This window comes from Thalassophryne amazonica, chromosome 2 (assembly GCF_902500255.1).
Source record: "Thalassophryne amazonica chromosome 2, fThaAma1.1, whole genome shotgun sequence".
Taxonomy (NCBI): domain Eukaryota; kingdom Metazoa; phylum Chordata; class Actinopteri; order Batrachoidiformes; family Batrachoididae; genus Thalassophryne; species Thalassophryne amazonica.
The window spans coordinates 159,627,797-159,649,861 of NC_047104.1; the positions used below are offsets into that span (position 1 = coordinate 159,627,797).

The 22,065-nt window shown below is 45.2% G+C and overlaps 1 protein-coding gene across 1 annotated transcript in view; it reads left to right on the plus strand.

Moving 5' to 3' along the window:
- Window positions 1–22,065, plus strand: part of LOC117504572 (cilia- and flagella-associated protein 70-like) — a 46,076-nt gene that overhangs the window by 16,691 nt on the left and 7,320 nt on the right. Inside the window, exons 4-5 of the mRNA XM_034164045.1 lie at window positions 974–1,105; window positions 18,726–18,851. Coding sequence (XP_034019936.1) covers window positions 974–1,105; window positions 18,726–18,851 — 258 coding nt within the window. The remainder of the gene's footprint in view (window positions 1–973; window positions 1,106–18,725; window positions 18,852–22,065) is intronic.

Consider the following 22,065-nt stretch of genomic DNA (forward strand, 5'->3'; position numbering starts at 1 on the left):
GCAGGCCATGACATTGACCCTATGTGTCTTTTTGCAAGGAATGTTTTCACAGTTTTTGCTCTATGGCAAGATGCATTATCATCTTGAAAAATGATTTCATCATCCCCAAACATCCTTTCAATTGATGGGATAAGAAAAGTGTCCAAAATATCAACATAAACTTGTGCATTTACTATATTGCACATATGGCATTCACATAATAGCATACAGTGCACCCAGAAAGTATTGTTATGGTTAGCCAAATGAAGGACTCGACTAAAATTGCAGGGAGCTGAGTTGGAAACAAATTAGCAATTTATACAAAAAAATGAATAAATTTGCAGTTAATTGTGGAGGGAGGCACCGGATCAGGGAGACCAAGGCTAGACCGTGGAATAGGACCAGGCAGCCACGATGGAACTAACAGAGGCAGGTGACAGTGGAAACGGAGCACAAGAGAAACAATCAAGAAACATGGAAAATACTGGGACATGAAAATGCACAGAATGAGCTGAATTCCTCCGAAGGAATAACTGAGGCCAGGTACCACAAAGCTGAGCTGAGATTCTGCCAAGTGTGGAGTGAAAAGACCAGGGCTTAAATACAGGTGGATTCTTAACTCTGGAACAGCTGTGCTGTTGCTCATTCCTTCCTTCCTAAATGACTTAAAAGAGATTTCAGCAAACAAAATGATCATCAAGGGTGATTAAATGATTCAGAGTTTTGATTGCAGTGTTGAGTTGTATAGAGATGAACGTGTATTCTGATATTAGACACTGTCTCCGGGTTTTATCCTGCAGGCTGATGTTTGTATCAGGTTTGATTCCGGTCATGTACCATTTTTGGCCATGAAAATTGTTGACTTACATTCCAGTTATTAAAATGTCTTAAATCAACATTGATGAAACTTGTACCAACTGAAATTGTTGAAGTGAGTTGAAGTGAATATATTTGAGACATTTTATCGTGTGTGTGTGTGTGTGTGTGTGTGTAGGACTCAGTGGTGAGGCTTGTGCGTGACCGGATGCAGCGGACTGAACCAATCACTGACCATCAGGAACTGCAGGTTTTCCTCACTGAGCTCTATGTCTACCTCGTGGATGAGATGCACAAAGCTCTTAACAAGGTAGACACACAAACAGTTCAGTCAGGCCATGTCTGGGGGCATTCGCTGGTGTTGTGCATTGCCACATTCACCACATTCCAAAACCAAGCATGCAGGTGCACAACCAGCCCATCCCCACATCCAGCTGATAGATTGGCTGAAGTCACCATTCTTTACACACAACCTGCTGTATCTTAACAGCAGGTGTGTGACACATGGTGGAGGAGATGACTTTTGTTTTTTGAGTGCAGAGAGGTTGGATTTATCATCTTCATTAATAATAAGTGTGTTGTGGGTCTAACTTAAATACAACCAACCAGAGAGACTCCTTTTAAAATGGAGTGTACCGGGTGCACGTTGGCAAGTGGAAGTGACAGGTGTGAGACCATCTGTGTGCACACCTCAGTTTGCTGTGGCAGTTAGATTAGCACATATTGTGAATTATGACTTTAAAAACTATTGTTCTGCTCTGTGCAGATTGACCACCATGCATGGCTCATCTACTGCAAGATAAGATATGATGTTGTTTCATCTGTTCTTTGAAGTGAATGTCACACACCACTTCCTGAAGGAATCCAAGCACTGACACGTTAATAACCCTGATACCTGTTCAGTCTGTTTCTGACTGGACTTCTGTTGTCATGCAGGCTGTCTGAGTGCTGTGATGCAGATGGGCTGAACTTTCTTCTAGTTTATTCACCACACACTATTCAGCTTTGCCACCTACAGGATTAAACCCAGTTTCAGGCCCGTTTCGGTATCCGATTTGTTTTTACCTAATAAACATAGCCGGTTGGGTGTCAAATTTCAGCAATGAGAGAGCAGCTTTAAAAACTGTTCTTTTTGTTTTTTGTTTTTTTTTAGCCTTCGTTAGAACCACTTTGCTGTAAATCAGATGGATCAGAATGTGCAGCACCTCTACATGTGCCATGGTGTGGATGAAAAAAGCACCAACTCACTGGGTTGACAATGACACAGTGACAGAAGGCAGAACACGAGGCACCACGCAGCGATCCATGCTCACATCTGACCACTGTTTTTATTTTCTTCGGCTTCTCCCGCTTCTCTATTTTTTCACTCAAGGTCGCCACAGTAGATCAGATTCAAAGTTCACATAATTGTGTGACTTGTGTTCAAAGGGGTAACTGTTGATTTTTATGTAGTGAGTGGAGGTTAAAGCAGCTTGCTGCACTCCTGGGTCCCAAGACACAAAGAATCTGTTTAAGACATTAGGAGCTGAGGACGAAGTGTCCATGGTCTCTGCCCTGTGCAGCACAGTCTTGGACTTACTGAACCGAGCACCGCGCTGGACATGCAGGTGCAGCCGAGGAGGCTGAATTCCAGAGCTCCTGAAAAATAACAGATATTTGTGACTTTTCTGAGTGTGTACTTGCCATGACCACTGAATCTGTATCAGTGGGTAGGAGTGATGCATTTATTCCAAAAGGGTTATAAATAAAGTTATTGTTACCCTCTCTCGAGACATTGTAAACATCCTCATCTTTTTGAAAATGAATTTGAAGTTATAAGCTTACACCAGCTTTGCTCCATTTCTTTCTAATTTTCACCCGAGGCCATCAAATATGGCCATCGGGTATTGTGAAGACTTTGCGTCCGTCTATCCATCTGTCTGTCCATCTGCCTGTGCTCAGCATAAGTCCAGTCTTGTTACTGTCAGAGTCTTCATATTCACAGGGAACATTCTTAGGACACAGACTGTTATGGTTAGACGTTCGGGTGGGACTGAACCTTGCAGGCAATGGACCCAAATGCAGGGAGCTGCACATGGAGAAGAGTACAAAAGAAAATATATTTATTTATAAGAAATAAAGTAAAGGTGGGCGCTGGGGTGCCTGCAGTGTGGAGAGATGGCCTGCCTCCTGGCGGTGAAATGAGGGAACTGCAGGATCCCGAGCCAGTCTTGAAGGATAATATCAACTAAGGTTTCAGGGTTTAGGACCAGGTGGAATGTTTGCCTGTGAGACCAGGAACTATGGGGAATAAAGACACACAGGGTGAGTGAATGCACTCGTAACGCTGGCTCCTCAAAACTGTCACAGTTCATAAAAGGTTTAATTTCAGGGCAGAGGCGTCAGGTCTCCTCAGGAACTGCTGCAACCTGTTACCATGCATTACGATTAATGGCACGTGTTGCTGGAGAATTATCAGGAACTATTACACACAGTCAAGAATAATGTTCCGCGTTGTTGTGCGCTATCACACATAACAGCACATCGGGTTTAATTGTGCGCACGTCACAGAGGAACACTGTCATGCTCTATTAAGGATCACCACTAATCAAGATGGATCAGCACGCTTAGTTGCGACCTCCACGACATGAGGCGAAATGAAGGTGATGTGTGACATTCCCGGAAGATTTTCTGACAGCCAAATACATGCTCCACGAAAATCACGAATGTCATGCACTAACACGCACTATTAAGAAACCTATTCAGATGCTTTAAGTCACGTTAAGAATGTCAGGAATGTGCCAAGAATGATGCAACTATGACATTCGTAACGCGTCCTGCCTATGAGTAAACACACCTTAACACAGTGTTATATGGCTTGGGGGGGCTTGGCTGCTTTTTTGTTTCTGTCCTTTGCTTCTCCTTCCAGGTGGTTTGCTTTTGGAACTGAGTGGCTGTGTTGCTGAGTTTATCAGGACCTCACCCTGATCACCTGAGGCTGATCACCTGCGGCTCATCAGGACTCACAGCTGTGGTGCATCTGCATGGATTGGAACATGGTGGCATTTAAGACTGGAGTGCACGGTGTGTGTTTGCCAGAGACTCGACCTTGTGACCAGACGGGTGAGATCGTCGTCTCGGGAGCCATCTCATCATCAATGGATGCAGAGAACGTCCAGGTTTGATGCACGGTCTGTGAAAGAGGAGGGGGTGAGGTCTCACGCTCGTCAGCACACTTCCTGAGTTACGTTAGATTTTGTGACTAACATTTATACAGTCAGTAAATGTGGTGTCCCTCACACCTTTATGATATTGAGCTGTATGTTAGTCATGTATCGACTTCCACTGCAGTGGAGTTTTGTGAACTGGATGTTCCATGCCTGCAGGTTGGGAAGTTGATTGGTAATCAAGCCAGGAAGTGTTTGCTGTTTGTACACCTTTAAGTGTTCTCTCTGTGTGTAGAGTGTGGACTCACATAATGGTTCCTTCTTTCACAGACTCGGTTTGTTGCGGCCACCTGGGGGGTGTCGGCAGGGTCCTTGAGTCCGAACAGCTTCTGGCTCCGGACCGTTAGCGCTGCTGGGAGCGCACCACGCCAGACCGCACTTTGTTTTTTATGTATCACTGTTATGTATTAAATTCAGTTAGCCTTTGTACCGTGCTCTGCTTATTTCATACTGGGTCTTTCAAACGCTGGTCGGTTCTCCGAGCTGCGTCCGACATATAACACACAGGTTGTTTCAGAGTTCAGGAAATAAAATTCTCTTCTTAAGAAAAAAGTTCACTGTTCAGGAATTGATCAAATCAATTTTATTTATATAGCGCCAAATCACAACAAACAGTTGCCCCAAGGCGCTTCATATTGCAAGGCAAAGCCATACAATAATTACAGAAAAACCCCAACTGTCAAAACGACCCCCTGTGAGCAAGCACTTGGCGACAGTGCGAAGGAAAAACTCCCTTTTAACAGGAAGAAACCTCCAGCAGAACCAGGCTCAGGGAGGGGCAGTCTTCTGCTGGGACTGGTTGGGGCTGAGGGAGAGAACCGGGAAAAAGACATGCTGTGGAGGGGAGCAGAGATCAATCACTAATGATTAAATGCAGAGTGGTGCATACAGAGCAAAAAGAGAAAGAAACACTCAGTGCATCATGGGAACCCCCCAGCAGTCTAAGTCTATAGCAGCATAACTAAGGGATGGTTCAGGGTCACCTGATCCAGCCCTAACTATAAGCTTTAGCAAAAAGGAAAGTTTTAAGCCTAATCTTAAAAGTAGAGAGGGTGTCTGTCTCCCTGATCTGAATTGGGAGCTGGTTCCACAGGAGAGGAGTCTGAAAGCTGAAGGCTCTGCCTCCCATTCTACTCTTACAAACCCTAGGAACTACAAGTAAGCCTGCAGTCTGAGAGCGAAGCGCTCTTATCAATCAATCAATCAATCAATTTTTTTTATATAGCGCCAAATCACAACAAACAGTTGCCCCAAGGCGCTTTATATTGTAAGGCAAGGCCATACAATAATTATGCAAAACCCCAACGGTCAAAACGACCCCCTGTGAGCAAGCACTTGGCTACAGTGGGAAGGAAAGCTCTATTGGGGTGATATGGTACTACGAGGTCCCTAAGATAAGATGGGACCTGATTATTCAAAACCTTATAAGTAGGAAGAAGAATTTTAAATTCTGTTCTAGAATTAACAGGAAGCCAATGAAGAGAGGCCAATATGGGTGAGATATGCTCTCTCCTTCTAGTCCCTGTCAGTACTGTAGCTGCAGCATTTTGAATTAACTGAAGGCTTTTTAGGGAACATTTAGGACAACCTGATAATAATGAATTACAATAGTCCAGCCTAGAGGAAATAAATGCATGAATTAGTTTTTCAGCATCACTCTGAGACAAGACCTTTCTAATTTTAGAGATATTGCGCAAATGCAAAAAAGCAGTCCTACATATTTGTTTAATACGCGCATTGAATGACATATCCTGATCAAAAATGACTCCAAGATTTCTCACAGTATTACTAGAGGTCAGGGTAATGCCATCCAGAGTAAGGATCTGGTTAGACACCATGTTTCTAAGATTTGTGGGGCCAAGTACAATAACTTCAGTTTTATCTGAGTTTAAAAGCAGGAAATTAGAGGTCATCCATGTCTTTATGTCTGTAAGACAATCCTGCAGTTTAGCTAATTGGTGTGTGTCCTCTGGCTTCATGGATAGATAAAGCTGGGTATCATCTGTGTAACAATGAAAATTTAAGCAATGCTGTCTAATAATACTGCCTAAGAGAAACATGTATAAAGTGAATAAAATTGGTCCTAGCACAGAACCTTGTGGAACTCCATAATTAACCTTAGTCTTTGAAGAAGATTCCCCATTTACGTGAACAAATTGTAATCTATTAGATAAATATGCTTCAAACCACCGCAGCGCAGTGCCTTTAATACCTATGGCATGCTCTAATGTCTGTAATAAAATTTTATGGTCAACAGTATCAAAAGCAGCACTGAGGTCTATCAGGACAAGCACAGAGATGAGTCCACTGTCTGAGGCCATAAGAAGATCATTTGTAACCTTCACTAATGCTGTTTCTGTACTATGATGAATTCTGAAACCTGACTGAAACTCTTCAAATAGATCATTCCCCTGCAGATGATCAGTTAGCTGTTTTACAACTACCCTTTCAAGAATTTCTGAGTGAAAAGGAAGGTTGGAGATTGGCCTATAATTAGCTAAGATAGCTGGGTCAAGTGATGGCTTTTTAAGTAATAGTTTAATTACTGCCACCTTAAAAGCCTGTGGTACATAGCCAACTAATAAAGACAGATTGATCATATTTAAGATCGAAGCATTAAATAATGGTAGGGCTTCCTTGAGCAGCCTGGTAGGAATGGGGTCTAATAGACATGTTGATGGTTTGGAGGAAGTAACTAATGAAAATAACTCAGACAGAACAATCTGAGAGAAAGAGTCTAACCAAATACCGGCATCACTGAAAGCAGCCAAAGATAATGATATGTCTTTGGGATGGTTATGAGTAATTTTTTCTCTAATAGTTAAAATTTTATTAGCAAAGAAAGTCATGAAGTCATTACTAGTTAAAGTTAAAGGAATACTCGGCTCAATAGAGCTCTGAATCTTTGTCAGCCTGGCTACAGTGCTGAAAAGAAACCTGGGGTTGTTCTTATTTTCTTCAATTAGTGATGAGTAGTAAGATGTCCTAGCTTTACGGAAGGCTTTTTTATAGAGCAACAGACTCTTTTTCCAGGCTAAGTGAAGATCTTCTAAGTTAGTGAGACGCCATTTTCTCTCCAACTTACGGGTTATCTGCTTTAAGCTGTGAGTTTGTGAGTTATACCACGGAGTCAGGCACTTCTGATTTAAAGCTCTCTTTTTCAGAGGAGCTACAGCATCCAAAGTTGTCTTCAATGAGGATGTAAAACTATTGACGAGATACTCTATCTCACTTACAGAGTTTAGGTAGCTACTCTGCACTGTGTTGGTATATGGCATTAGAGAACATAAAGAAGGAATCATATCCTTAAACCTAGTTACAGCGCTTTCTGAAAGACTTCTAGTGTAATGAAACTTATTCCCCACTGCTGGGTAGTCCATCAGAGTAAATGTAAATGTTATTAAGAAATGATCAGACAGAAGGGAGTTTTCAGGGAATACTGTTAAGTCTTCAGTTTCCATACCATAAGTAAGAACAAGATCTAAGATATGATTAAAGTGGTGGGTGAACTCATTTACATTTTGAGCAAAGCCAATTGAGTCTAATAATAGATTAAATGCAGTGTTGAGGCTGTCATTCTCAGCATCTGTGTGGATGTTAAAATCGCCCACTATAATTATCTTATCTGAGCTAAGCACTAAGTCAGACAAAAGGTCTGAAAATTCACAGAGAAACTCACAGTAACGACCAGGAGGACGATAGATAACAACAAATAAAACTGGTTTTTGGGACTTCCAATTTGGATGGACAAGACTAAGAGTCAAGCTTTCAAATGAATTAAAGCTCTGTCTGGGTTTTTGATTAATTAATAAGCTGGAATGGAAGATTGCTGCTAATCCTCCGCCTCGGCCCGTGCTACGAGCATTCTGACAGTTAGTGTGACTCGGGGGTGTTGACTCATTTAAACTAACATATTCATCCTGCTGTAACCAGGTTTCTGTAAGGAAGAATAAATCAATATGTTGATCAATTATTATATCATTTACTATCAGGGACGTAGAATCAATCAATCAATCAAGTTTTTTTTTTATATAGCGCCAAATCACAACAAACAGTTGCCCCAAGGCGCTTTATATTGTAAGGCAAGGCCATACAATAATTATGTAAAACCCCAACAGTCAAGTAGAAGAGAGAGACCTAATGTTTAATAGACCACATTTAACTGTTTTAGTCTGTGGTGCAGTTGAAGGTGCTATATTATTTTTTCTTTTTGAATTTTTATGCTTAAATAGATTTTTGCTGGTTATTGGTGGTCTGGGAGCAGGCACCGTCTCTACGGGGATGGGGTAATGAGGGGATGGCAGGGGGAGAGAAGCTGCAGAGAGGTGTGTAAGACTACAACTCTGCTTCCTGGTCCCAACCCTGGATAGTCACGGTTTGGAGGATTTAAGACAATTGGCCAGATTTCTAGAAATGAGAGCTGCTCCATCCAAAGTGGGATGGGTGCCGTCTCTCCTAACAAGACCAGGTTTTCCCCAGAAGCTTTGCCAATTATCTATGAAGCCCACCTCATTTTTTGGACACCACTCAGACAGCCAGCAATTCAAGGAGAACATGCGGCTAAACATGTCACTCCCGGTCCGATTGGGGAGGGGCCCAGAGAAAACTACAGAGTCCGACATTGTTGTGATTTGGCGCTATATAAATAAAATTGATTTGATTTGATTTGATTTATCACATCTAAACTCCATTTCACATATTGTAAAGAAGATGCTCCTATCTCCTTTTCAATCCCAATCATGTTTATATATATGTATATGTGTATGTGTATAGGTATGTGTGTGCATATGTGTATGGGTGTATATGTATGTATGTATATCTATATCTATCTATATATATATATATATATATATATATATATATATATATATATATATATATATATATATATATATATACACACAGTGAGGAAAATAAGTTTTTGAACACCCCTGCAATTTTGCAAGTTCTTCCACTTAGAAATCATGGAGGGGTCTGAAATTTTCATCTTAGGTGCATGTCCACTGTGAGAGACAATCTAAAAAAAATCCGGAAATCACAATGTATGATTTTTTTTAAATAATTTATCTGTATGTTACTGCTGCAAATAAGTATTTGAACACCTGTGAAAATCAATGTTAATATTTGGTACAGTAGCCTTTGTTTGCAATTACAGAGGTCAAACGTTTCCTGTAGTTTTTCACCAGGTTTTCACACACTGCAGCAGGGATTTTGGTCCACTCCTCCATACAGATCTTCTCTAGATCTTTCAGGTTTGGAGTTTCAGCTCCCTCCAAAGATTTTCTATTGAGTTCAGGTCTGGAGACTGGCCAGGCCACTGCAGGACCTTGAAATGCTTCTTACGGAGCCCCTCCTTAGTTGCCCCGGCTGTGTGTTTGGGGTCACTGTCATGCTGGAAGACCCAGCCATGACCCATCTTCAATGCTCTTACTGAGGGAAGGAGGTTGTTTGCCAAAATCTCGCAATACATGACCCCATCCATCCTCCCTTCAATACGGTGCAGTCGTCCTGTCGCCTCTGCAGAAGAGCACCCCCAGAGTATGATATTTCCACCCCCATGCTTCACGGTTGGGATGGTTTTCTTGGGGTTGTTCTCATCCTGTAAACATGGTAAGTGGAGTTGATTCCAGAAAGCTCTATTCTGGTCTCATCTGACCACATGACCTTCTCCCATGCCTCCTCTGGATCATCCAGATGGTCACTGGTGAACTTCAAACAGGCCTGGACATGTGCTGGCTTGAGCAGGGGGACTTTGCTGCACTGCAGGATCTTAAACCATGACAGCATCATGTGTTACTAATGTAATCTTTGTGACTGTGGTCCCAGCTCTCTTCAGGTCATTGACCAGGTCCTCCTGTGTAGTTTTGAGCTTTCTCAGAATCATCCTTACCCCACAAAGTGAGATCTTGCATGGAATCCCAGACCGAGGGAGATTGACAGTCATCTTGTGTTTCTTCCACTTTCTAATAAATGGTGGACAGGTTGGAGTGTGATTGATTGTGTGAACAGGTGTCTTTTATACAGGTAACAAATTCAAACAGGTGCAGTTAATACAGGTAAAGAGTGCAGAATAAGAGGGCTTCTTAAAGAAAAATTAACAGGTCTGTGTGAGCCAGAATTCTTGCTGGTTGGTAGGTGTTCAAATACTTATTTGCAGCAGTAACATACAAATAAATTATTAAAAATCATACATTGTGATTTCTGGATTTTTTTTTTTTGTTTTAGATTATGTCTTTCACAGTGGACATGCACCTAAGATGAAAATTTCAGACCCCTCCATGATTTCTAAGTGGGAGAACTTGCAAAATCGCAGGGTGTTCAACTACTTATTTTCCTCACTGTACGTGGGTGTGTATGTATGTATGTATGTATATATATATGTACACTCAACAAAAATATAAACGCAACACTTTTGGTTTTGCTCCCATTTCGTATGAGATGAACTCAAAGATCTAAAACTTTTTCCACATACACAATATCACCATTTCCCTCAAATATTGTTCACAAACCAGTCTAAATCTGTGATAGTGAGCACTTCTCCTTTGCTGAGATAATCCATCCCACCTCACAGGTGTGCCATATCAAGATGCTGATTAGACACCATGATTAGTGCACAGATGTGCCTTAGACTGCCCACAATAAAAGGCCACTCTGAAGGGTGCAGTTTTATCACACAGCACAATGCCACAGATGGCATGCTGACAGCAGGAATGTCAACCAGAGCTGTTGCTCGTGTATTGAATGTTCATTTCTCTACCATAAGCCGTCTCCAAAGTCGTTTTAGAGAATTTGGCAGTACATCCAACCAGCCTCACAACCGCAGACCACGTGTAACCACACCAGCCCAGGACCTCCACATCCAGCATGTTCACCTCCAAGATCATCTGAGACCAGCCACTCGGACAGCTGCTGAAACAATCGGTTTGCATAACCAAAGAATTTCTGCACAAACTGTCAGAAACCGTCTCAGGGAAGCTCATCTGCATGCTCGTCGTCCTCATCAGGGTCTCGACCTGACTCCAGTTCGTCGTCGTAACCGACTTGAGTGGGCAAATGCTCACATTCGCTGGCGTTTGGCACGTTGGAGAGGTGTTCTCTTCACGGATGAATCCCGGTTCGCACTGTCCAGGGCAGATGGCAGACAGCGTGTGTGGCGTCGTGTGGGTGAGCGGTTTTCTGATATCAGTGTTGTGGATCGAGTGGCCCATGGTGGCGGTGGGGTTATGGTATGGGCAGGCGTCTGTTATGGACGAAGAACACAGGTGCATTTTATTGATGGCATTTTGAATGCACAGAGATACCGTGACGAGATCCTGAGGCCCATTGTTGTGCCATCCAAGAACATCACCTCATGTTGCAGCAGGATAATGCACGGCCCCATGTTGCAAGGATCTGTACACAATTCTTGGAAGCTGAAAATGTCCCAGTTCTTGCATGGCCGGCATACTCACCGGACATGTCACCCACTGAGCATGTTTGGGATGCTCTGGAACGGCGTATACGACAGCATGTACCAGTTCCTGCCAATATCCAGCAACTTCGCACAGCCATTGAAGAGGAGTGGACCAACATTCCACAGGCCACAATTGACAACCTGATCAACTCTATGCGAAGGAGATGTGTTGCACTGCATGAGGCAAATGGTGGTCACACCAGATACTGACTGGTATCTCCCCCCAATAAAACAAAACTGCACCTTTCATATATATATATAACCATCCATTTTCTTCCGCTTTATCCGGAGTCGGGTCACGGGGGCAGCAGCTCAAACAAAGCCGCCCAGACCTCCCGATCCACACACACCTCCCCCAGCTCCTCCGGGGGAACTCCAAGGCGTTCCCAAGCCAGCCGAGAGATGTAGTCCCTCCAGCGTGTCCTGGGTCTTCCCCGGGGCCTCCTCCCAGTGGGACGTGCCCGGAACACCTCTCCAGTGAGGCGTCCAGGGGGCATCCGGAGAAGATGTCCGAGCCACCTCAACTGACTCCTTTCGACGTGGAGGAGTAGCGACTCGAGTCCGAGCTCCTCCCGAGTGACCGAGCTCCTCATCCTATCTCTAAGGGAGCACGCACCCACCCACCCTGCGGAGGAAACTCATCTCGGCCGCTTGTACTTGCGATCTCGTTCTTTCGGTCATGAGCCAAATCTCATGACCATAGGTGAAGATCGGAACATAGATCGATCAGTAAATTGAGAGCTTTGCCCCCCTACTCAGCTCTCTCTTCACCACGACGGTCCGATACAGCGACCGCATCACTGCAGATGCTGTATATATATATATATATATATATATATATACACGAGGTCTGTTAGAAAAGTATCCGACCTTATTATTTTTTTAAAAAACCATATGGATTTGAATCACGTGTGATTGCGTCAGCCAAGCTTGAACCCTCGTGCGCATGCGTGAGTTTTTTCACACCTGTCGGTTGTGTCATTCGCCTGTGAGCAGGCTTTGAGTGAGGTGTGGTCCACCCCTCTTGTCTATTTTTTATTGCAAATAAATGTCTGAACCATTTGGAGCTTTGCTGCTTCAATTTTTTTCCAGAAACTGTGAGAGACCTCCAGGTGGACACCGTTCGAAAAATTAAAATGGCTTTCAGGTCCGATTTTATGTGGATTAAACAGATTACGGGGTGTTACTGCCCCTTTAAGGATGGCCCACAACTGCTGAGAGCGCGGCGCGCTCCCAGCCTCCATCGACAGGCAGACACCTCGCTGGAACAACCAGATCATTTCCAACGTGAAAGCTTTGTTGATCCGGGACCTCGTCTGACTTTCACCAAAAGGCAGAAGATGTGGACATCAGCACTTTTTCGACGCGCGGAACTCCTCTGCACGTCTGTCTTAATGTGCCGGAAAAGTGCTGATGTCCACGTCTTTTCACAATTCCTGTGCTAGTCAGATGACATACCGGATCAAGACAGCATCCAGTTTAGAAATGAACGACACATTTCACTGTTACAGGAGTTTTTGTCATGGAAAGAGAAGCTGCTCCACCGCGCGTCGCAGTGCAGCCGCTCGGCGCAAAGCAACGCCGTGATGAAGCCTCACGGAACATGTTCTGGCATGTCCAGCTCATGCACAATCACAATCGGATATTCACACGACTGGAAAGCAACTGGAATCCGTCTGAAATCCACCTGAAAGCTGTCCTGAGAGACCAACACCGAGGTGGTTTTGTCCCGCGTAATGAACGGAGCCGTGGCGCGTCCCTCCTCTTTTCTTTCCATGAAAAAAACTCCTGTAATGGTGGAATGTGCCGGAAAAAGTGCTGATGTCCACATCTTCTGAGTTTTTGTGAAAGTCAGACGAGGTCCCGGATCAACAAAGCCTTCACGTTGGAAATGATCTGGTTGTTCCAGCGGGGCGTCAGCCTGTCGTTGGGGGCTGGGAGCACGCCGTGCTCTCAGCAGTTGTGGGCCGTCCTTAAAGTGGCAGTAACATCCCGTAATCTGTTTAATCCCCATAAAATTGTCCCTGAAAGCCATATTAATTTTCCGAACGGTGTCCACCTGGAGGTCTCTCACAGTTTCTGGAAAAAAATTGATGCAGCAAAGCTCCAAATCGTTCAGACATTTCTTCGCAATAAAAAATAGACCAGTGCTCACTCAAAGCCTGCTCACAGGCGAATGACGCAACCGACATGTTATGTGCTGACGCGGGTTGAGGAGCGGACCTGCGTCTGACTGAACCCAGCGCTAAATAACCAGAAAGCGGTTCCAGAAAAAACAAAACAATTTATTTTCCCCCTTTTGTGCAATACTCAGTGTACAAACAAAAAGTGCGTTTATCTGGCGGAGCGAAGGACGGCGCGCTCTCCAGCGCCCAAAGGGATCGAAGCCCGGCACTTCTGGACTCACGTTCACCGCCAAACACCCCCCCTCCTGGACACGACAAACCGACTCTGTGAAGGATAGAAAAGGTGAGGTAAGTCAGCAGCTACAACTAATATCCTTCAAAGGCACACACTATCAGCAACACATTCAGGTCTGAATTTAAGCTTTATGTAAATGAGCAGCTTCTCACAACAGGTGGAGGATCATCTTTCCGTACGCCACGGCCGTGAGAAGCGAGCTGCACAATTCTCATCAATATTCACATATACTGCGTAACAAAATACCAAATTACTGTTAACACTTATTCAGATAATCAATCACCTCTGATGTGTGCTGACAGCATGTGTCCCTCACCCGTCCTCCTTCACAGGCACGATGTGTCAAACCCAGGCGCGGTCCTCAGTGTCTCACAAATGAACGTCACAAGGTCGAGTTCCCGGCAATTCTGCTCCAATCACACATGGCTTAAATGCAGAACGCCATCCCATTATCTGCCTCAGCTGAAAGTCTTCAAGGTTGCACGTGAGCATCATCCACAGGTGCTGCATATCACACTAATGAGGGTGAAGGACTCTTCTGCCAGCACCTTCTCCACAGACAAAAAACCAGTTTGCATACCATCTGGAGAGCAAAGAAAAGAAAAGAACACCAAAATGTCCAGCCAAACCCCCCCAACACACAACAGTGACCCCCCTTCAACGGGAAGCCTCCCGGCGACCGAACAGACCAGGTCCGAGAACAGCACCTCCCTCCGGGGTCCTCGTCAGGAAGCAGACAGCATAACGCTCCCAAGGTCCACCGCAGACAGCAGGACAGGGCACCGCAGCTGGAAGGCCGGCTGGCATCAACAAAAACCCCAAAAGAGTCCCAAGTACCAACCTAACATACAAGAAAAACACAAAACCCACCCAAAACCTCCCCAGGGGACCGTCCCATCCAACCCCGGGAAGAAAAGAAAAACTCCCAAACCCAAAAACCCAACACAGTCCCAACAACATAATACAAACATAAATTCACAAAGAAAAATAACAAACAACCCCCCCAGAACGACTTGCAGAGCCCAACACCCCCCAGAAGACCTTTACCGCCAGTTCCGGGAGAAACAGCCAAAGCCGGAATCCCACAGAGGTCCCCAGGTACACATGGAGCAACCGCGCCCCCCAGAGGACCGTACCATCAAACCCCAGGAGGCACCCTCCCCACAACCCAGGAACCCCAGACCCGGCCACACTTGGCTAGTCGGCCCCACAAGCCAATTCCCTCCAGAGGACCGTCCCATCAAACCCTGGAGGTGGAACCTGGAAGGAAACAAAAGAAACACAAAAATCCAACCCCCGGTGGACTTCATTAAACTACCCCGGGGGCAAATAAAACAACCGACAAACCCTGTTACCTCCCCCAGCACCCCGAAAGACCCCAGATCACTCCCAGAGCCCTTCGTCGGCTCAATCTTGGCGAACGGCACAAAATTACTAAGCCGGGGAAGGAAACAGGAAAAACTAACCCGGCCCCAACCCCGAAGCGCAGCGGAAAACCGGAAATACGTCCGGTGCCCCAACCCGACCATACCCCCAGCCTATCGGGAGGGGTGGAACTACCGAAATGGCGAACGGCAACAGATCGGCCCACCCCTCCGACTGAGGTATGTTCCCGCTGCACCACACCCCGGCAACACCAATGACGAACGGTCAAAGGCCCACCGAGGCTGGAGTGGAACCGGGCCCTAACCAAACCAAAAAAAACGCCCCTGACAACCCCCCCCCTAGGTGCAGAGGTCTTCTGAGAACGCTCAGCGTGACCAACCTGCACCACCCCACAACCCACAAGACGAACGGTCTTAGGGCGAGTGAGGTTGGGGTTAGGGAAGCAGGGAAATAAAAACAACAAAACAAAACAACCCCATCCCAAACAGAAAATACCTAAATACAAACAATAAAAACCAACGATTAATTGAGTCCTGCCGAGCTCCGAACCGCCAGTCGTTCACTCCACCAAAACCGCCACTAACTCCCCAAACAATCTATAACCCCTTACAAAAAACAAAAACAGCCCAAATACATTTTTTTTTCTTTTTTTTTGTGTCCATTATTTTGCCTGTCCCAGAACACCTGGAGATACGTCACCACTATTTGTCTTGATGCTTATGTGACGGGGCAATATGGCGGCTTCAGCTCGTCCGAGCTGCATGGGCTCATCCGCAAGAGGAGCCAGAGGTCCCGTCGGAGGAGTCTCAGTGGGGCGAAGAAGAGGCAGCCCAGATCTGTGTCGGGGAAAGCCCCGAGATGAAAAAACCCGCTCTGATGTCCGCCCTCTCTCGCGTCCACACTCCTTTATCTGATCATCTAGACGAATCACCAAAGATATTAGCTCATCTAAATCGTTTGGTTCGTCTGCTGCTAGCTCGTCTTTTAATGAATCATTTAAACCATCCACAAACACTCCGCTTAAAGCTGCGGCATTCCAACCGGACTGAGCAGAAAAAATTCGGAAATCCACAGAATAATCCGCCGCACTCCGCCTCCCCTGCCTGAGATTCAGCAACCGTTGGGCAACGGTATGAGCAAAAACCAGAGAACATTGCATCAAAAACGGAGCACAGGCTTCAACGTTTCCCGCATAAGGCTCCGGACGACAAATAATCAGTTCGTAAGCCGAATCTCTGGGTGACGGAGTTATCTGCACCGGTATCGATGGTGCTGCAGCTGGAGCAGCAGGAAGCGGAACGGCTTGCACTGCAAGCTCCGTAACGCTGGCATCTGTTTGTTTAATTTGGTTTGCCAGATGCTGTAATTGCTCCCATATTTGGGTTGAGGAGCGGACCTGCATCTGACTGAACCCAGTGCTAAATAACCAGAAAGCGGTTCCAGAAAAAACAAAACAATTTATTTTCCCCCCTTTGTGCAATACTCAGTGTACAAACAAAAAGTGCGTTTATCTGGCGGAGCGAAGGACGGCGCGCTCTCCAGCGCCCAAAGGGATCGAAGCCCGGCGCTTCTGGACTCACGTTCACCGCCAAACACCCCCCAGGTGGACACGACAAACCGACTCTGCGAAGGATAGAAAAGGTGAGGTAAGTCAGCAGCTACAACTAATATCCTTCAAAGGCACACACTATCAGCAACACATTCAGGTCTGAATTTAAGCTTTATGTAAATGAGCAGCTTCTCACAACAGGTGGAGGATCATCTGTCTGCACGCCATGGCCGTGAGAAGCGAGCTGCACAATTCTCATCAATATTCACATATACTACGTAACAAAATATCAAATTACTATTAACACTTATTCAGACAATTAATCACCTCTGATGTGTGCTGACAGCATGTGTCCCTCACCCGTCCTCCTTCACAGGCACGATGTGTCAAACCCAGGCGCAGTCCTCAGTGCCTCACAAACGGACATCACAAGGTCGAGTTCCCGGCAATTCTGCTCCAATCACACATGGCTTAAATGCAGAACGCCATCCCATTATCTGCCTCAGTTGAAAGTCTTCAAGGTTGCACGTGAGCATCATCCACAGGTGCTGCATATCACACTGATGAGGGTGAAGGACTCTTCTGCCAGCACCTTCTCCACAGACAAAAAACCAGTTTGCATACCACCTGAAGAGCAAAGAAAAGAAAAAAAAACACCAAAATGTCCAGCCAAACCCCCCCAACACACAACACGACAGGCATGAAAAAACTCACGCATGCGCACGAGGGTTCAAGCTTGTCTGACGCAATCGCACGTGATTCAAATCCATATGGTTTTTTAAAAAAATAATAAGGTCGGATACTTTTCTAATAGACCTCGTATATATTCATATTCTATTTCTACCTCATTTCTTATGTCTTGTACTGTTACAAGTATTATTATTACTGCTTATCTTTGCAAACGCTGTTTGATGAACATTTTCCTCTACTTGCATCCACCTTGTGTGTTTTTTAAGAGCTGATGTAACATGTGAATTTCTCCTCTGTGAGATCAATAAAGTTTATGTTAATCTTAATGATGTGACCCACACAAAAACCATCATCACCCGGGCCAACCGGAAACCATGGCTGACAGGTGATGTCCACAAACTGCTGAGAGCCAGAGACAAAGCCTTCAGAGCCGGGGATGAAGCTGGCTTGAGAACAGCGAGAGCCAACCTGTCCCGTGGCATCAGGAAGACAAAAAAGGACGACACACAAAAGATAACGTCCCACTTCAGAGACAGCAAAGACGCACAGAGCCTGTGGCGAGGCATTCAGGCCGTCACTGACTACAAGCCAGCACCACAGAGCTGTGAGAGCAACACCTCTCTGCTCAACAACCTGAACCGCTTCTTTGCACACTTTGAAGCACTGAACACCACACAGCCACAGAAGACCCCACCCCCTCCCCACGACCAAACCCTGTGCCTCTCTGTCGCAGCGTGAAGAAGACACTGGTGGCCATCAACACCCGCAAAGCAACAGGTCCGGACAACAGCCCTGGTCGCGTGCTGAAGGACTGCGCAGAGGAGCTTAAGGATGTCTTCACAGACATCTTTAACACTTCCCTGAAGCAAGCAGTTGTTCCATCAAGCTTCAAAGCTGCCACCATCATACCTGTGCCAAAAAAAATCAGCTCCAAAATTTCAATTCCTTGTATGTCTAGTACCTGTGAAGAATTGACAATAAAGCCGACTTTGACTTTGACTTGTGAGGCAACAATTGTAACCACTAAACCTCCGGGCTGCCCTTGTGGATAATGAAGTAACTCAGTACTGACCCTTTGCACCCTGCACATTTATGATGCTTATGCGCAGTGTAAATAACAAAGTGCCATTGGACACAGCTCAAATGCATTTAGGCTGTGTACAGATGGTCAAGATAGGGTCCTTTGTGTTCATTTTGTGTTCTTCCTCTCCTCTGTTTTTAACAGATTTCAGTAAATGACTGTGAGGACTCCCCATTTATGTTCCAGTTGAATTCTTCTCAGCTCATGCATTTTGCCAGGGAGGCTCAGATTAATGGTGACTATCAGAAGGCTGCTCACTACTACCAAGAGGTACAGTGGCATTCACAACTTCCCTGAAACGGCTCATCTTCACTCAATATTTTTTTCTCAAAGAATGCACCAACAAGAGTTTATTCGAGGGGAGGTGATGGTCTAGTGGTTAAGGCGTTGGGCTTGAGACCAGAAGATCCTCAGTTCACATCCCAGCCTCACTGGAAAATCACCAAGAGCCCTTGGGCAAGGTCTTTAATCCCCTTTAATTGCTCCTGGTGTGTAGTGGGCACCTTGTGTGGCAGCACCCTGACATCGGGGTGAATGTGAGGCATTATTGTAAAGCGCTTTGAGCGTCTGATGCAGATGGAAAAGCGCAATATAAATGCAGTCCATTTACCATTTAGTTATCAAATATTTTATCCTTTTTAATTCTAATTGAAGGTAATACTGGCATTAGGTGCTTTGGGGTTCATCTGTTCTGGCTGGACACAAACTATTTTAATTTTAATCGTGCAGTATTGATTCAGAACACAAACACCAGCTACATAATGTGATTGTACAAGGCGAGGAAAAACATTCACAGTGTTGATAAGATGAATCTCAAATCCTGTGTCATAAATCTTAGATCTATCCATGAGCCTAAATATACAGATAATAAATGATTGATAAAATTTAATTTGTGTCCTCTAAATAATGTATTTGCTTCTCTGTAGCTGGTAATGAGGCATCCTGGTGATTTCTGCCACTGGTTTCAGTGGGGACGTCTCTACATGCTGACTGGAGACTACATTAAGGCTAAAGAGTGCTTCCTCAAGGCGCTGTCCATTCACAGCACCCACCAACCAAGGTCCGAAACATTAAAAACACAATATTTACACAATATTAAGCTTTACTTGAATGCAAATTATTGTTTATTCCTACCTTTAGAGCACTTTAGAGTGCTTTTCATGCACACCTGTTCCTGATTTGTTGATTGTCACCTGGGGTTATATAAGCTCACTGGGTGTGTTAGCTCATCGCCAGTGTTTCGTGCCTTGTGCCTTCATTCCAGCTCTGTACCTGCATTCCATAGTCCTACCTGCCTCATTGTGTGTTCCTGACCTCCAGCCTGTCGCATCGACCACACCTTTTTGCCTGATGATTTTTCTACTGCTGCTTTTGCTGGACTGCCTACCCATGTACCGACTGCTATCCACATCAGTAAAGCCTTCTAAAAACCAGAGCTGTCTATTCAAACTGTGCATTTGTGTCCAGCAATTCCTGATCATCCAGCCTGTCAGAACATACTGGCCAAGAATGGACACAGCCGGTTGTGATCCGTTCCAGCTGGTGGTACGTCACCACAGTATGCAGCTCGCGCAGCAGGAAGACCACCTCATCACTCTCTCTTCAGGGTTTAGCGAGCTTGCTGAATGCCAGGACTCGTTCATGGCATCGGTGAGCGCCCAGATGGGCCAATTACTGTCAAGACTCAATCCTCTTCTTCTGAAATGACTACCCACAGCACCAGTGCATCTCCACTGGGGCCGTCACCAGCCTCACCGGTTTCCGTACTTGAACCTGTCTCCTGCAATCCGCTATCACTGCCTGAATGCTTCTCAGGTGAGTCTAGTGATGTCAGACCATTTATAATTGTCAGGCTAAGTGGAGTTGAGGCACAGACAGAGGCTGGACACAAATGCATGCTCTCAAGCAGGACATATGAGTAAAAATAAAGGTTTTTATTACAAGCAGGGGTTTGATAAACAGGAAGGCAGTCCACGGAGCAAAGGTGCCGGGGGGGGGGGGGGGGGGGTAGAGAACGTGGTCGTAAACAAGCAGGGTCAGTACACAAGCTAACTGGGTTTTCAGAGAATAGGCTAAAGGCAGGATCCGGTAAACAGGGCAGAGTCAAACTATGGCTTGGCAAAAACAGAACGGAGACGGAGTGCTGGTAAGTGATAGAAATCAACAAATGTGTTGTGTGTTGGGGGGTTTCGCTGGCCAAGATACTGTTTGTGTGTTTTGTGTATACTTCGGGTGGTTTGTGGGGGGCGTGTCTGAGGCTGTGATGATGGATGAAGCATCTCTCACCCTCCACTGTCATCATGCCAACCCCATGCACCTGATGAGCAGTTCATGTGCAGATCTAGAGGACTACCAGCTGAAGAGGATGCACCTGATGAGCAGTTCACGTGTAGAGTTAAAGGACTTCCAGCTGAAGTAGATATCCTAATGATGTACTACATTTAAGCCATGACTGCTCTGTGTAAGGTGCTGGGGACTCAACCGTGTTGCTGCTGTGTGACGATTGTTTGTCTAACATTGTGATGCTGAGGATCGCTCCAGGTTTGACGCACCGTGCCTGTTAAGGAGATGGGTGAGGGACATGCTCCATCAGCACACTTCAGAGGTGACTAAAGCTGTGAATGACTTTGAGTAATTAACAATAGTAATTTGGCGTTTTGTACGCAGCTATATTTGAGCTACTCTGATAATTGTGTAAAGTCGCTCTTCACAGCCGTGGCGTGCGGATTGATGGTCCTCCACGGGCTGTGAGAGCTGTTTCTGTAATTTGAGTCTGAATTAGAACCTGAATGTGTTTGCTGATGGTGTGAACCCTAAACAGTATTTGTGTGAACAGTGTTGACTTATCTCGCCTCTCATCCTTAACAGGCGCTGTCCGATTCATTAACCACCTGGGGGGTGCCGGCGGGAATTTCTGGGTCCAGAACTGTCGGGCTCCAATCCCTTGAGCGCTAGGAAGAGCGCGTTGTCCTCCACCCCGCCAGGCTGTTAATTCACTTTTTGTTTATATTTGCACTTGAAATAAATCTGTTATGTTCTTTTGAACCGCTCTCTGTTTCTTTAGCGCTGGGTCCTTGTCAGACGCTGGTTCGCTCCTCTAACCTGCGTCCCAACATAACAAAATGAGCAATGAGGGAGTGAACAGTTTAAATAAGGAAGATGGTGACAGGAAAACAAGATGTATGTGAGGATGAAGGATCTGGAAAGGGGGCGTGGCTGACAGATAAGGAACATGTGCAAGAGAGTGAGGGAAGGATAAACGCAATGCAGACAGAACCAAGAGAACTAAGTGAACAAAAGGGGGGAAAACTAGGAAATAATGTGACTAATTTAAAAAGCAGGAAACTAGGAGATCAAAAATGATAATCGAAACTGGAACAGAACTGACACTGAATAAAGTATAAAAATAAATGCAATGACCGATAAGATGACAATACAAAATAACAAACAGAGAATGCAATAAATCACAAATGGAACATAATCA